Source organism: Leucoraja erinacea, chromosome 11 (genome assembly GCF_028641065.1).
Source record: "Leucoraja erinacea ecotype New England chromosome 11, Leri_hhj_1, whole genome shotgun sequence".
Classification (NCBI taxonomy): domain Eukaryota; kingdom Metazoa; phylum Chordata; class Chondrichthyes; order Rajiformes; family Rajidae; genus Leucoraja; species Leucoraja erinaceus.
In genome coordinates this window covers 21087448-21102865 of record NC_073387.1, presented here as the reverse complement: position 1 = coordinate 21102865, position 15418 = coordinate 21087448, and the positions used below count along the sequence as shown (strand labels likewise).

The following is a 15418-nucleotide window of genomic DNA, read 5'->3' as shown; positions in this document are numbered from 1 at the left end:
TGGGTGCTGTCGTTACGAAGTGTTTATGTTCTCCCTGTGACCATGTGGGTTTTCCCTGGGTGCTCCGATTACCTCACACACTCCAAAGACGTGCAGGTTTGTAGGTTAATTTGCTTCGGTTAAATTGTAAATTGTCCCTAGTGTGAAGGATAGTGTTTGTGTATGGGGTGATCGCATGTCAGCGTGGACTCGATGGGTCGAAGGGCTTGTTTCCATGTTGTATCACCAAACAAAGTCTAAATATTTGGATGAGCATGCACAAACCTACAAGAATACACACCAAGATCTGGTAAATGAAAATAGGGCCAAATGCTCGAAGGGCCGAATTTTGGTTTCTATGCTCTTTTGGGACCAACCAAAAGGATGTAGAATGGATTGCTTACGGTGCTAGGAATTCCTATAATGTGAGCATTAAAATCTATCAGTGGTTAATCTTACAAGTACAGCCTGCACTTCCGTTTGCTGAAGAAGTTAAGTAAAATAATGAGGTAAATAAAAATAGACCAATGATCAGATGTTAAAATCCCTGCAATTTGTAACAAATTAAATGGAGAGACTGGTTTAGTTAAGTTCAGTTTAGAGATGCAGCGTGTAACAGGCCCTTTGGCCCAAAGAGTCCCAGCCAACCAGAGATCCCCGCACACTACCACTATCCTACACACATTGAGACAATTTACAATTTTATAGCAAGCCAATTAGACTACAAACCTATACTCATTTGGAGTGTGGGAGAAAAACGGAGCTACCACGGTCATGGGGAGATCGTATAATCCTGACTACGGGTGCTGTCTGTATGGAGTATGTACATTCTCACTGTGACCGTGTAGGTTTTCCCTGGGTGTTGTGGTTTCCTCCCTGACTCCAATGACGTACAGGTTTGTAGGTTAATTGGCTTTGGTAAATATTGTTATGTCCCCAGTTAGGGTTAGTGCTAGTGTACGGGGATCGCTGGTCTGCGCGGAACCTGTGGGCCAATGGGCCTGTTTCTGCGCAGTATCTCCAAACTAAACTAAAGTGAACACAATGTACAGATGGGGTAGAAAACTCTCATTATTTCCTCTTTTTATATACTGGCCCACATTTCCATCAAACTCAGACAAATGAGCTATTTCATCCTGGCAATTGGTCAGGTCATTCAGAAAACATTGGCAGCTCCCAGACTAGTATTCAGTACACTGAGTTTCCCACAGGAGTACAGCAGGGCTACATTAAACAACTCGGGTCAATCAGCTATACATTAACCTCTGCAAGAAAACACATCATCAGAAAAAACACCATCAGTGCCAAAATAAGTTAACTCATTGAGCATTGATGCAGTGCAAAACACAAGCCTGTCTTTAAATATATATATCTTAAAAGGATACTCAATGTAGAATTAATTTTGGAAATGACAAGATGATTTAGGTCTGGTGAAGAGCTATCAACCTCTCAGTCTGACAAAGGATTTCAACCCAAAACTGCACCTATTCCATTTCTGAAGAAATGCTGTCTGACACGCTGAGTTAACTCCAGCATTTTGTGTCATCTTCAGTTTAAACCAGCATCTGCAGTTCCTTCCTACACAACAAATCCTTCATTAGTTCATAAATCATAGGAGCAGAATTAGGTCAGTCGGCTCTTCCTCTCACCTGCTCCTACCTAATTCTAAGGGAATTACTGCCTGAACATCTCCAGATATTTTAGGGTTGGATAATGGTTTCAGCTGGTTAAATCTTTCACAGCAGAAATAATTCATAAATGAAGTAAAAGCTGCATTGTTGTCAAATTGAAAATAGCATTCCAGTGATAGGTTGCAGATTACTCAAACAAAACAGTATTCCCTCAGAAAAATAAAAATTTACACACTGTACAAACCAATGTTTGAAAGGGAATCCTGACTACAGATGCTGTCAGTACGTAGTTTGTACATTGTCCCTGTGACTGCATGGGCTTTCTCTGGGTGCTCCGGTTTCCTCCTACACTCCAATGATGTACAGGTTTGTAGGTTAATTGGCTTCTCTAAATTGTAAATTGTAAATTGTCCCTAGTGTGTAAAATATTGCTGATGTATGAGGTGATCACTGGTTGGCGTAGACTTGGGATGACAGGCGTATTTCCATTTCATTCAAACTGTAGAGATGAAAGGGAATACAAACTCAAAATTTAAAAATTGCACGGAGAGAGAGGGTAAGAGAGAACAAAACTGGAGAGACGAGATGTGATAAGGCAATAAGCAAGATTGGAAGGTCAACTTGAAAGGGATTTTTTCACAGAAAAATATGATAGATATGTGGAGGGCTTTCTCACAAGAAAACAAACTAGCTAAAATAATAATTTAAAATTCAAAGTTGATAAAGTTTATTCCACAAGGTTATAAAAGGATATTCACCCAAGAAAGCTAAATGGAGTTTAGCTTCGTATGATCTCATCGACAAACTAGAAAGATTGAAAGGACTGTGCCAGCGTATCAATGTGGTCTTTGTGGATAGGCTCCATTTATAGGACAAGCCAGGACAGGCATAATTGAAAAGAAAGAGAAGAATAGGATTTTATCTATTCCCCTAACATGTGGGGGCTGGACTATTACACTAAGGGAAACATTCCAGCATCAATTGATCGACATTAATGGAGGGGATTCATTAAAGTTAGTAAATGTTCTTTGTAAATCTGGTACCATGAATCCACTCTTTGTTTACCGGATGACGTTCTTTCTGAAACTGAACCAGTAAAATGTTCAGGAGGAATCAATCCATGCTTGAATTGGTAGCATTACTAACTCTGAATCAATTTGATTCCTAGTCCAGGGCATGGGCGCATCATTTAAGTTGGCATTCCAGTGCAAGGTTAAGAAATTGCTAATTTGTTTTAGGTGCCATTCTTAAGATAAAGTATTAAAAGTGTTCAGGTAAACATTAAGTTAATGTCATCCCTTATTGTATGCAGTAAATGCACAATATAGTATTATTTCTTCATTGATCTGCACTTCTGAAATTCAATTCCTTTGACGTATGAATTCAGAAATGAGGATCGATCAGCAAACAAATTGTATGTTTAGTGCAAGCAACAGAGGATACATTTTTACCTCTAGAAAAGGCAAAAAGTGTTGGAGTAACTCAGCATGTCTGGCAGCATCTCGAGAGGACATAGATAGGTGACATTTCAGGCCGGGACCCTTCTTCAGATTGAGTCTGAAGAAAGGTCCCAACCTGAAACGTCGCTTTTCCTGAGATGCTGTCTGTCCCGCTGAGTTATTCCAGCACTTTGTGTCTTTATTTGTAAACCAGCATCCACAGTTCCTCGTATCTATATTTTTACCCCATTTGGAGACATGAAGTGAATTTTGCCAGCTGTCTCAGCCAAGTATTCCACCCTCTATCACCGCTGCACAAAAATAATGATCTGGCTAACCATCTCATTGCTCTTTGTGGGATATTGTTATGTGCAAAATGGCTGCTCCATTTGCCTCTGTTCCAACAGTGACTGTGACTCAATGTTCGCTTTGCAATGCTTGTGAAAAGAAACGTGATGAGGTACTTTGTAAGTGGAAGTTCTTTCTTTTTCTTTCCTTAGCCCAGGAACGACGGTGAAATGTAGAACTTCAACTATTGTTCTGGTGGAAGCAAACAACCTTCTTAGCAGGGACCTTCTGCTCTGAGATTTAAATGCATGTTTGAGAGTCTATCTGTTTTCTAACTCAATGGGGGAAATTAGAAGGTGCAAATATTCTCGTTCTAGCAAATGTTTAGGTTCATGGATGGAGTCACAAAAGCACAAGTACAAATGAATAAAGGAATATTTTGTCATGATGCATGAAATTGGTTGGCAATTCCCCCTCGATGAGTTCAACAAAGACCGTTGACAGTTTACACTTAGCTTCCCCTATTCCTGTTCTCAGAGATGACCCCACCCAATCCCACCCCAACCCACTTGTTGCTTGGGTATTCACAAGACATTTCTTCACAGACATTAGTATGTCTTGCATGTCTCAGTTGCATGTTATTGCAGATAATAATAATAATAATAATACATTTTATTTATGGGCGCCTTTCAAGAGTCTCAAGGACACCAGATAATGTTATTAATGTTTTTTTAGTTTAAACACTTTGATGGATTGCTTCATTTAGTGACTCTCCAACACAACAATGCTGTGAATATTTCGCACCCAATTCCACCGAAATGTCTCAAAGTATCATCATTCATTATGTGAGAGCACTTTACAGTGGCAGTATATCCCAAATGACATCTGCATTCCTACATCTCCAAGCTATGAAAATTTCATGTTTTTAGAACTATGTTTTGTTATGACATCATTATTTTATGGAAGTTTTTAGTGTTTGCCTTCCATTGCATATATATTTCTGACCTTGACTTAAACTCTGCAGGGACTCATTGCCCCCAATTGCTTTGTGAATCATAAATGTTCTTGTGAAGATTTTTTTCTTCTCTCTCTGATGAAATCCAATCTCGCCCAACAGAACAGGGCAAATGTCTGATTGGATTTGTTCCACGAATGCATTCACACACAGATCACCCAAATGGACTTTAAACATTCATAAAATACCAGAGAGGATACATCACTGTAGTTTGGATTCCATTAAACGTACCAGAGTGTATCCTCAATAATGCACTTTTAATGTCACTACCCCAGAGCACAGTGAGCAAGAGGAGGGCAAAAATGGAAAAATATCTAAAAGATATCAGATGTTTCATTGCTTATGTGTCATAAATCACATGTATCTGAGTAAGTGTTCATGTGTCGCTATTTTGAATCATAGTATATATAAAAAAACATTGAAATTCCTCATTAACATCCAGCTTAAAGTCCCTCAAGTCGACAAGCTCAAGATGAAGAATACAAAAAAAGACACAGTCCTGGAGTAACTCAACGGGTCAGGCTGAGGAAAATGTGAACAGGTGGTATTTAGAGATGGAACCCTTCTCGAAACGTCACCGATCCATGTTCTCCAGAGATGCTGGCTAACCCGCTGAGTTACTCCAGTACTTTGTCTTTTTCTTTGCAAACCAGCACCTGCAGTTCCTTGGGTCTGCATTGAGAATACATTCCAATATCCACAGCTATTCACCCTGAAGCTCCAAACTTGTCTCTAACTCTTTCCTAACATCATCCATTATCTCTAAAGGCTAAGTTGCAGTCCTGACATTGTTCACTCTGCACTTTAGCTTCAGATCCCATTGCAAAAACACAATTATTCAATTTAATGATATTTTAGTATCACATGTACCACTACTTTGTTTTACATACAACCTAGTAACATCATATAGCAGACCTCACCTAGGCAGTGCACCGGAATTGCCATGTTTTGGTACCAATAACCTTACAAAAGTTAACTGAACAGTCCTACATACTGCCTGCCGTTGCACGTGGTAGCAGGCCACCCCCCTGCCCCCTCCCTGCCAGGTCGACCATCATTCTGGGTGCGCTGCCCCCACCACTCCCGTTCTCCATGCACTAATAGAGACAGAGACATTGGCCTTCCTCTAGAATCCTCCCAACAATTCCCCAAATTCTCCTCATGGTTCACCATCAAGAAATCTGTCAAAATTCAAAACCAACCACGACAGCATGCTACCTCCAGGTGTAAAAAACAGGACCTTCGGCCCAACTTGCCCACGCTGAACAACATGCCCCATCTACACTAGTCCATCTGCCTGCACCTGGCCCATATCCCTCTAAACCTATCCTAGCCATGTATCTGAACATTCTAAACCTCTAACTTCTAAACATGAACACTGTCCCCCGAATCAGACCAGATAAACCAAATGGCCTATTTTTCTCATGTTCATAAGTTATGGAAGTAGCATTAGGCCAATTCGGCCTATCAGGTCTACTGCACCATTCAATCATGGCTGATCTATGTTTCCCTCTCAACCGCATTCTCCTGCCTTCTCCCCATAACCCCCGACATGTGTACTAATCAAGAATCTGTGAATTTCCGCCTTAAAAATATCCATTGACCTGACCTCCACAGCCTTCTGTGGCAATTAATTCCACAGATTTCAGAATAATCAGAATCAGAATCAGAATACATTTATTGGCTAAGTATGTATACATACAAAGAATTTGACTTGATGCTTTGTTCGTACATGGTAAAAACACGATATACAGCAGACAATTAAAAATCCCACCCTCTAAAGAAATGTCTCCTCATCTCCTCTCTAAATGTACATCCTTTTATTCTAAGGCTATGGCCTCTGGGTCTACACTCGCTCGTGACATGACTCTAGACTCTGAGACTCTTTAATGTGTGGCAAATTTTCAATGAAATTTTCCAAGATTTGATATCTCTGGTTATGACTGATTATTCTGTCCGCTATCTTCTGCTGTCTATTTAGCGTCCTTTGATGTTTGTTTCAGTGTTAAGATTTTATATGGATGGATTTATCCATTGTTTTATCGTTGTTGCTGTGATTGTGTTATGTGCGTCTCAATTATCGAGTGAATCAAACGCACTCCTAAGTGTAGATTCATTGCACATGGGAGGTCTTAACTTGACATATCTTTTGTGATCTTCCTTACAGACCCTCTTACGCCAGGAGCACGTATCAGTAATTCAAGCGTGGAGTTCAGTGCGTTCCCTGTTGGCAGCCACCACGGTCCTTGGGCTGCAAACCAGACACGGTAACAACTACACTTGAATTCCTGATATGTGCTACCACGCGTGCCTGGAGCAAAAGATTTATTGCACTAACCTAATGCACAATGCATTAAAATAATTCTGCCTGTATATCAGTGTGATCGCTTAACTGACATTGCTATCCGATTATGCATTAATCCATTTGAAATAACAAGGTTAATGCTGTTTTTAAAATAGTGCAATTATTAAATGTTAATACATCCAAATAGGTTTAAGGCCAAATAAATACTTTTTTATTAATTATTTTGAAATTATTAATTGCTATGAAGGGCCAGACCTTATCCTTACTCCAGGGTGGAACTAATATCAAGTTGGGAAATGTATTATCCAGTGTACAGTTGAATGGCTGGGGCAAGAATGATTCCAGATCCAATCCCTTGTCAGTTCTGAGTCACTTTAAGTAGCAAGAGAGATGCTCCCCTTGAAAGAGTGAAAACCATCTCAGGTTTTCATCAATGGTAATTTTCTCGTGGCCAATATGCTTACATAATCGCTGTGGATGAAAATTATTTTTTATTAACATCCTCACGGTCAAAACCTCTCACCATTCATCATCTATATCCACATTAGAGTAATTGAGTCATACAGCATGAAAACGGGCCCTTCCTCCATCCAATTCGCCCATGCTGACCAAGATGCCCCATCTAAGTCCACGTTTGGTCCATATCCCTTAAAAACCTTTTCTATCCATGTACCTGTCTGGGCAGAACAGTGGCACGGTGGTAGAGTTGCTGCCTTACAGTGCCAGAGACCTGGGTTTGATTCTGACTACAGGTGCTATCTGTCCTGAGTTTGTATGTTCTCCCAGTGACCACATGGGTATTTTCCTGTTTCCTTCCACACCTACAGGTTTGGAGGTTAATTGGCTTCTGTAAATTGTAAATTGTCCCTAGTGTGTAATATATGAGTTGATTGCTGGTCAGCGTAGGAATGGTCAGTTGTAAGGCCTGTTTCCACGCTCTCTCTCTAAAAGTTTAAAAGTCTGTTAAATACTGTTATTGTACCTGCCTCAATAAACTCCTCCAGCAGTTGTTCCATGTACCATCAGCCTTTAGCCCATATTTGATCTGTAGCCCATTAGCCAACGTTTGACACATATCCCTCGAAATCTTTCATATCCATGTGCAAATGTATTTTAACTGCTGTTATTGTACCTTCCGCACAACTGCACCGCTCCTGACAGTTCATTCCATATGCCATTTATATAGGTGGTTGACACAGGTACATTTGCAATGTTTAATAAACATTTAGATAGGTACATGGATAGGACAGATTGGAGGGATATGGGCCAAATGCAGGCAGGTGGGACTCGTGTAGATGGGTCATGTTGGTCGGCGTGAGAGGTTGGGCCGAATGACCTGTTTCCACGCTGTATAACTATGACTCTACCCACCCATTGCTACCTCCCAATCTCCATTGTTCTGGTTAACTGAATCTCTACTGCTATGTTAATTGACAGCAGCAACTCAGCTTTAGAAAGGGATCAGATCTGGATCAAAGCCTTGTCAGATGCATTGTTGCCTTAAACGTTTGTTTCCTGTACTGTTGAAGAGCACACCACAGATGAAGAACGTTTCCTCCCAAATCTGCTCAAGAAGAACTAGCCAGGAAATCCTTATGTATAACTTTCTTTATTGCTGCGTGTGTCTAATTTCTGACAAAAGGTGTTTTTTAATGAATAGCTATCATGCTTTGAATAATAATCTCGCAGCAGTGCACAGCGTTACACCAGGTTTCTGTCGATTCAAAGCTTTTGAAAACTCTGAAGTTTACCAGGGCAAAAGAAATGACACTTTGTTTGATAATCTGGAAGAGAGTAATGTTTCATTGAACTGAGCAGATTAATATTCAGGATACCTACCCTTGACCCACTTCATAAATGATGAAATGATGAAAATAATATGTTACCAATCCATGTTTAGTTGGTATGAATATTGATTTCCCTAACTTCAAGTAGCCTTGCATTCCCTCTCTCTCCATCCCTCCCCCACCCTAGGTGTCCTATTAATTTCACTGTCGTCCTGCTTAGTTTCAATGTTTGTATCCACTCATTATCACCTTCTCCACAACCAACAATGGACCGTTGTGGGCTCCACCTGGCTGGCTTTGATTTGTTCTTTGCATACCTTTCATTGATTTGTTCTTGTACCTTTTCATATCTCAAGTTTCCCTCTCCCCGACTCTCAGTCTGAGGGTCTCAACTTGAAGTGTCACCTATTCCTTTTCTCCAGAGATGCTGCCTGACCTGCTGAGTTACTCCAGCAATTTGTGTCTATCTTCAGTGTAAACCAGCTTCTGCAGTTCCTTCCTGCACCCTTATTATACCTAAATTGGTTTTATGATTAAAATTCATAATAACCAATTTTTATTGAAAGCTTTGACAAATCAGTACAGAATATTGGTTGTGTTGCGCTGAACACAGTTGGTGCAGATAACGCTTTCAGACTGCTGTACAAAAAACAATACATTACAGATCATCTTTAAAACCATGCTCTTTCTTGGCATTATGAATGAAGTTCTGTGTTGTAAGTATGGATGCATGTATGGATTGTGCTTCATTGACTCTTTGTGGGAATTTCATTTGTTCCAGCTATTTAAAATGTGAAGAACAGGAATCATCAGAAACATGCCATTAATTTACAGAGTTCAAAGCCATTCTTAACCCCCACCCCCACCCCAAGATGTGCACTTGTATGAACTCTAAGAACCCTTTAAAATATCAGCCCACATGGCAAAAACTCTCAGTCAACTTCCACTAAAGCGATACTATCTATAATTATGCCATTGTTGATTGTGGGATCTTCCCATGCAGAACCTTGGCTGTTGCCTTCCCCAAGTTGTAACCATGAACCAGCTCCCGAAGCCTTTTTGAGGCGGTACACACTCAAGCCTTTCCTTGACACATTTGATCAGGAGAATAATTTTTTGCCGCAGCTATTTATGATTATGCAACATTATGGAAACAGGTCTTTTTCTCCACCACTTTACAGGAGGACATTGATGGTAGTAACATCTCAGCCACAAGGTGCAGACACAGATTGCTTTACTTTAAACTAAAATAGACTAAAGTATCTAATTTTCCAGCAAAATGCATCTGTTTAGGAAAGGGTGTCATATTGATGAAAGCACGTGTGGTTCTTCTCAATCCATTGTCGTTCTAACTTCAGGCTTGGCAACACGGAGAAAGTAACAAACGGAATACTAATGCTAATGGAGCTACAGAGAAATGTGCCTCAGGCTGTTCATACTGAGTACACTGAGGATGATAGCACTGGGAACAACAACTAACTTTGTATGTAATACCCCCCTCCCCCATTTTAGAGATCGTGGAAGCGTCACCGATTCGGGCACCCGGAGACCAGAGTTGGACACCGAGACTGGCGGTGAAATTCACCGCTCACCGCCAAGCGTCCGACTACCTACACAACGTCTACATTCCAGGGACCACCACCACGCTCTCCGGCAAATCAACGACTGAGCGGGAAGGGAAGAAATCCTTCATTACCTTTGGGAAGAAGAAAAAGAGTGGTAAATGAAGCAAAGAGGAACGGGAGTAAAATTTCAATAATAGTGGGAGTCGAAAAATGGGGCTGCATGACAGAAGCACGTCTTTCTACGAAAAATACTAAATGTCACTTAAAAAAAACTCAGCTGCACTAAGTATTAGTTTGAAAGGGAATGTTTTAAAGAAATTGATTTTCAACGATAATGATCAAAATTCCTTGGAATCCTGAGGTTGAGCAGGTATTACAAAGGAGAGATGGCATCTCATGTTAAACAATTGCTCAGTTATATAAGATGGACTAGGCTGCATGAAGATATTAGTCATTGGGATTACATGGTATTTACCCCTTGCCAACTCAGAATTAAAGACAGCCAGATCCAGTTTGAAAAGCTAATTCTTGGTATTACCATCACATGGAACCTGGCGCTTTACTCCCAACATCCTGTCCCCCTTATCCCTACCCTCCCCTCTCCTCTTGCTTTGTCCCTTTCTTCCAATATCCTTCCCTCCGGCTTTACATTTCACTATACTCCTTATCTGACACCCTATTCTCTCTATTTCATCGCTTTGTCCTGCCTCAACCTCATTTATGGCTTCCTCTCTCCTGCTACAATCAGTCTGAAGAAGGATTCTGACCCGAAATATCACCTATCCATGCCCTGCAGAGATACTGCCTGACCATTCAGTTACTCCAGGACATTGTGTTTTCTTTTTGTCAGTGATTTTGCTTTCTTTTCATGGGCACCCAGGAAGAAAAGCATTTGATACTAAGACAATGATATTGACTTTTGTCAGTCTCAGGCACTGACTTGGTCAAGGGCTTCTTCCAGGCACTGGGTGCTAAGGGCCTTATCTTCATTGCTCACATAATAAGCGTCCCAAATTCATTTCTATTCCAGTGACTAATAAAGGAAATTATTTCACGGTCACTTTCTGGAGATAAGGGGAAAAGCATACACCATGAATCCATTCAGATACTTGAATGACAGCAATCAGAGGACAGATGGAAGTAGATTCCCCTGGGCTGTCAGATAAGCCACATTAACAGGACCACCAACACACACCATCTTACTCTATCTTAAATAAATTTTCATCAGCCAAGAGGGAAATATTCCATAAAACCATTTGGCTCATCAAGTCTGTGCCACCATCCAATCATGGCAGATCTATTATTCCCTCTCAACCCCATTTTCCTACCTTCTCACCCTACCCTTTAACACCCTAGCCAATCAAGAACCTATCAATATAACGTTTAAAAATAACCATTGACTTGGCCTCCACAGCTGTCTGTGGCAATTAATTTCACAGATTCGCCAACCTTTGGGGAAATAAATTCCTTCCCATCTCCATTCTAAAGGAAGGTCCGTGAGTTCTGAGGCTGTGCCCTCTGGTCCAAACTATCTAGACTCCCGAGAAATCTCCCAATATTCCATCTTACATCACTGAGAAATTGTGCCTGTCCTGGAGAAAGAATATATCAAAATTTAATCCCCAATTATGGAGGGATACGATGGAAACATTTAAAAAGAACATTCCCTTCTTCAAACAGCTGTTATACAAACATTAGCAGCCGCTATTTTCAAGTCCATTCAAACATTCATTGTCTTGTGTCTCCATTTATTCAATCCAAACTGTCACACAGCCTTAACATAGATTAAGGAACACGTTAAGAGTCCATTTCCTCATTGTGCATGTGTGTCATTACTGAGGGTTATCGCAAGCATTGCATTTTGTGTAAAATATTCACTGTTTAACACCCTACATTTAGCTTTAGGATGGGTGAGAACAGATCAGAAAAGAGGAAAAATAAGCAAATGAGGAAATAGTTGATGCCAGTTTTCTACATTTAGTTTCGCCAGGTGTCTTTTAGAACTGGCAGATGAACATTGACAACATAAGAATCCTGAAACTGTCCGTCTCACTTTTGGAAGCTGATATAATGGTGTTAGTGATGAAGAGTGTGGGTATTCTCAAGGTAATAGCGTATGTGCCCTATATAGAGCTGTAACAGAGTCATAACAATGCAAGCTTTCAGAGGGGAATGATAGACAGTGAAGAAGGAGGAAGGAAAAGTATAAAATACCAAAAAAAAAAGTTTATATATAGGGCTATGGTTGCCACCTTACCAAGGAGCCAAATCGGACAAGGAGGGTCGGATCTGTTGGAGTGTGTAGTGGGATCATGGCTTGAGTTCTCAGGTACTGTACATTTTGCTGAAACTTAAAATTAATTCCCCACGGGGCAGGGATGAAAGTAAAGACAAAACATTTATTATCTGGACCGTAGTTTACAAATTTCTAGATTGTCTCTTCGGAATAGTTTTAGATTTTGTCCGAACACTGTAAAATGAATGACCATCTCCTACGCACCCCCAGTTTTTATTTCCATGCAGTCACCGGAAGTAAAATTTGAGAAGGATGCATAATAGGCGACTAAATATGGGACTAGTGGTGTACTTCCTGCCTTTACTGTCAGTTGATCTCAGCATGGACAGTAATCCGAGTTGTAAAGAATCTCATTACATTGGTGAAGGACAATCATCCAGACTCCAGTCTGCAATCTAGGAATCGGTACTGGGGAGCATATTGGAAGAGTAGTCATGAGAAAGGCTATTCATATTTGAAGAGCAGTCATGGGAAAGGTACAGGTTCTGGTGTAAGGGTCGTGCACCTGAAAACCTGACTCTGTTCCTCTCTCCTCAGATGCAGCCTGACTCTCTCAGTATTAATTGACATTACATCTCTCCACCATCTGCAGTTTTATTGCTTTTCAAGATATGGAAGGCTTGTCTACGCCCAGAAACCTATGCAGTCAGAGTCAGTGCCTTCAGGAGTAAAGAAAGGGTTGTAAAAATTGGGAGAAGGGAAAGAAAATGGTTTGTCCAGTTTAATTCCCAGATAGGTGGCAACCATGATGTTGTTCAGAGACTTAGAATATTTAGAAACTAAGTCTTGTCATTTAACTTTTGTTTTACACTAGCGATAACCCTATAACATATTTTCTCTTATGACTGGAGCAATCAGCCATAGCTTTGAGAAGAAAAGCCTTGGCAACCAGTAAGTAGTCTATAGCTGTTATAATATTTAGGCATGCTGAATGTATCCTGTGATTAACAAATATGAATATATCCATATACTAGTATCTGTCCTATTTCTTAGGAGAAAAAAAAGACTGAATTAGATCTGGAGACATTGTGAATCTCTTTGTAGTTTCTTCGATGTTTTTTGCTAAAACTCGTTTTATTACAATTATACTGTGTGATGTTGTAGACTTCTTATAACACTGCTTTCTATGTACAATATTCTTACATTAGTCAAACATGAAAGTGGTAGATCCTTTCTTATGATGTTCATATTCAACCTTTGCGATTTGCTTGCAATTTTTGACATCAGTATAATAGCCAGTTTAACACTGAGTGAGTATATTGTGCCCTGTATTTTCATTCTGAACTAAATTGCTGTAATTCTCATGATACAGTCTTGGTTTTCTTCAATTGCATTGGATTATATTAGTAATGTTTTGCTCTACATTCAGTCTTTCCAATAAAATTATTCCTTTTAATCCAACCAAATTGTTTGTGTTGTGGTTTGTAGAGGGCATTCGTCAATAGAAATGTATTTATTTGACCATACTGAGACATACAATACAAGGAGATTTAGGGCAGGGAAAGACTGTACCTTATGCTAAAACTTGATATCCCTACTCTGATTAAAAGAAAAGATCAAAGAGCGGAGCAAGATGTTCCACTCCTGCAAAATCCAATGGACTAACGTATAGTACGCAGCGGAGCGTAACTTCCGCCATTTCAGTAAACCCGACCCGTTTTCAGTTATGCCTCTCGCAGGGTAATGAGCGTTGCGGGGGAACAGTTTGTGTGTTTTTAAATGTTTTAAATGTTTTTTTAATTTTTCTTTTTAAATGCAGTAAACCCTCATCAATTTCCCCCATCACTGTCAGCACTACCTTGGTCGCTATTTGCTGAAGTAAGTGTGTGTGTGTGTGTGTGGAAACTTCCGTGATTGTTAATCTGACTGGAAACCAAATATAACTGGACACACGCTAATACACACAAAAACGGCACATACCTTGTACAGGGAGGAACTGCAGATGCTTCATATGATCTTTGGTTAAAAGCATCTGAGCACTCATTCTATCAATGCATTCTGTACATTACCTCTACTTCTGTGTATTCACTCTACCTACACGGGTAGAACACAGAAGCAGAATCAGAATCAGAAGGCATAGAAGAAGACATATGATTGATCCTTACAATACAGCAGCATGATTTGATCAGCAATATTGATTTCCCTATTTTCACTAGAATTTGCATTCCCTCTCTCTCTGTCCTTCTGCCACCCTAGTGGTCCTGCTAGTATCACTGCTTGTATCCCTTCATTATCATCTTTTCCACACCAACAATGGACTTTTGTGGGATCCACCATTCTTGAGTTATCGGTGCCGGCTGCAATCTGTTCCTACCTTTCCCCTCTACCCTCAAGCTCTGTGCTGAACAACTGGCATCAGTCGACAAACATTTTCAACCAATCCCTGCAAACCTGCAGTGTTCCTGCCGGCTTCAAATTATCCACTATTCTTCCTGTACCCAAAAAGGCAACGATTACTGGTCCTACAAGCCTGTCGCATTGACCTCTGTAATCACGAAGACCCTTGAAAGACTTGTGCTAGCTTACTTGAAAAATATTACAACCCCCCTTGACCCCCTGCAGTTTGCATACTGGGACAATAGATCAGTGGATGACACAGTCAACCTGGACCTGCACTTCATCCTCCAGCATCTAGACCACCAGGGGACCTATGCAAGGATTTTGTTAGTTGATTTTAGCTCTTCATTCAACACCATTATACCAGAGCTACTACACTCCAAATTCTCCCAGTTGACTGTGCCTGAACCCCTTTGTCAGTGGATCACCAACTCCCTGACAGACAGGAAGCAGCATGTGAGGTTGGGAAATCACATCTCGTACCCACTGGCCCTCAGCATAGGAGCCCTCTCCTTTACTCTCTCTACACTAACGACTGTACCTCCCCAGACTCCTCTGTCAAGCTTCTCAAGTTTGCGGATGACACACCCCTGATTGGACTGATCCAGGATGGGGAGGAATCTGCCTACAGACAGGAAGTGACACAGCTGGCATCCTGGTGCCATTGCAACAATCTGGAGCTCAATGCTCTTAAGACAGTGGGATTGATTGTAGACTTTAGGAGAGCTCCCCCTCCTGTCCCCACACTCACCATCAACAACACTATAGTCACATCT

At 40.6% G+C, this 15418-nt stretch overlaps 1 protein-coding gene across 17 annotated transcripts in view; it reads left to right on the top strand.

Annotated features, from left to right (window-relative positions):
- Positions 1–13711, top strand: part of LOC129701511 (protocadherin beta-15-like) — a 215564-nt gene extending 201853 nt beyond the window's left edge. For 15 of the 17 annotated variants that reach the window (XM_055642755.1, XM_055642744.1, XM_055642751.1 and 12 more), the window contains 2 exons: positions 6520–6619; positions 9957–13711. In XM_055642755.1, coding sequence (XP_055498730.1) covers positions 6520–6619; positions 9957–10113 — 257 coding nt within the window. In that variant the 3' untranslated portion in view covers positions 10114–13711. The remainder of the gene's footprint in view (positions 1–6519; positions 6620–9956) is intronic. The other 2 variants (XM_055642757.1, XM_055642752.1) reach the window with 1 other exon arrangement.
- The last annotated feature ends 1707 nt before the right edge of the window (positions 13712–15418 follow it).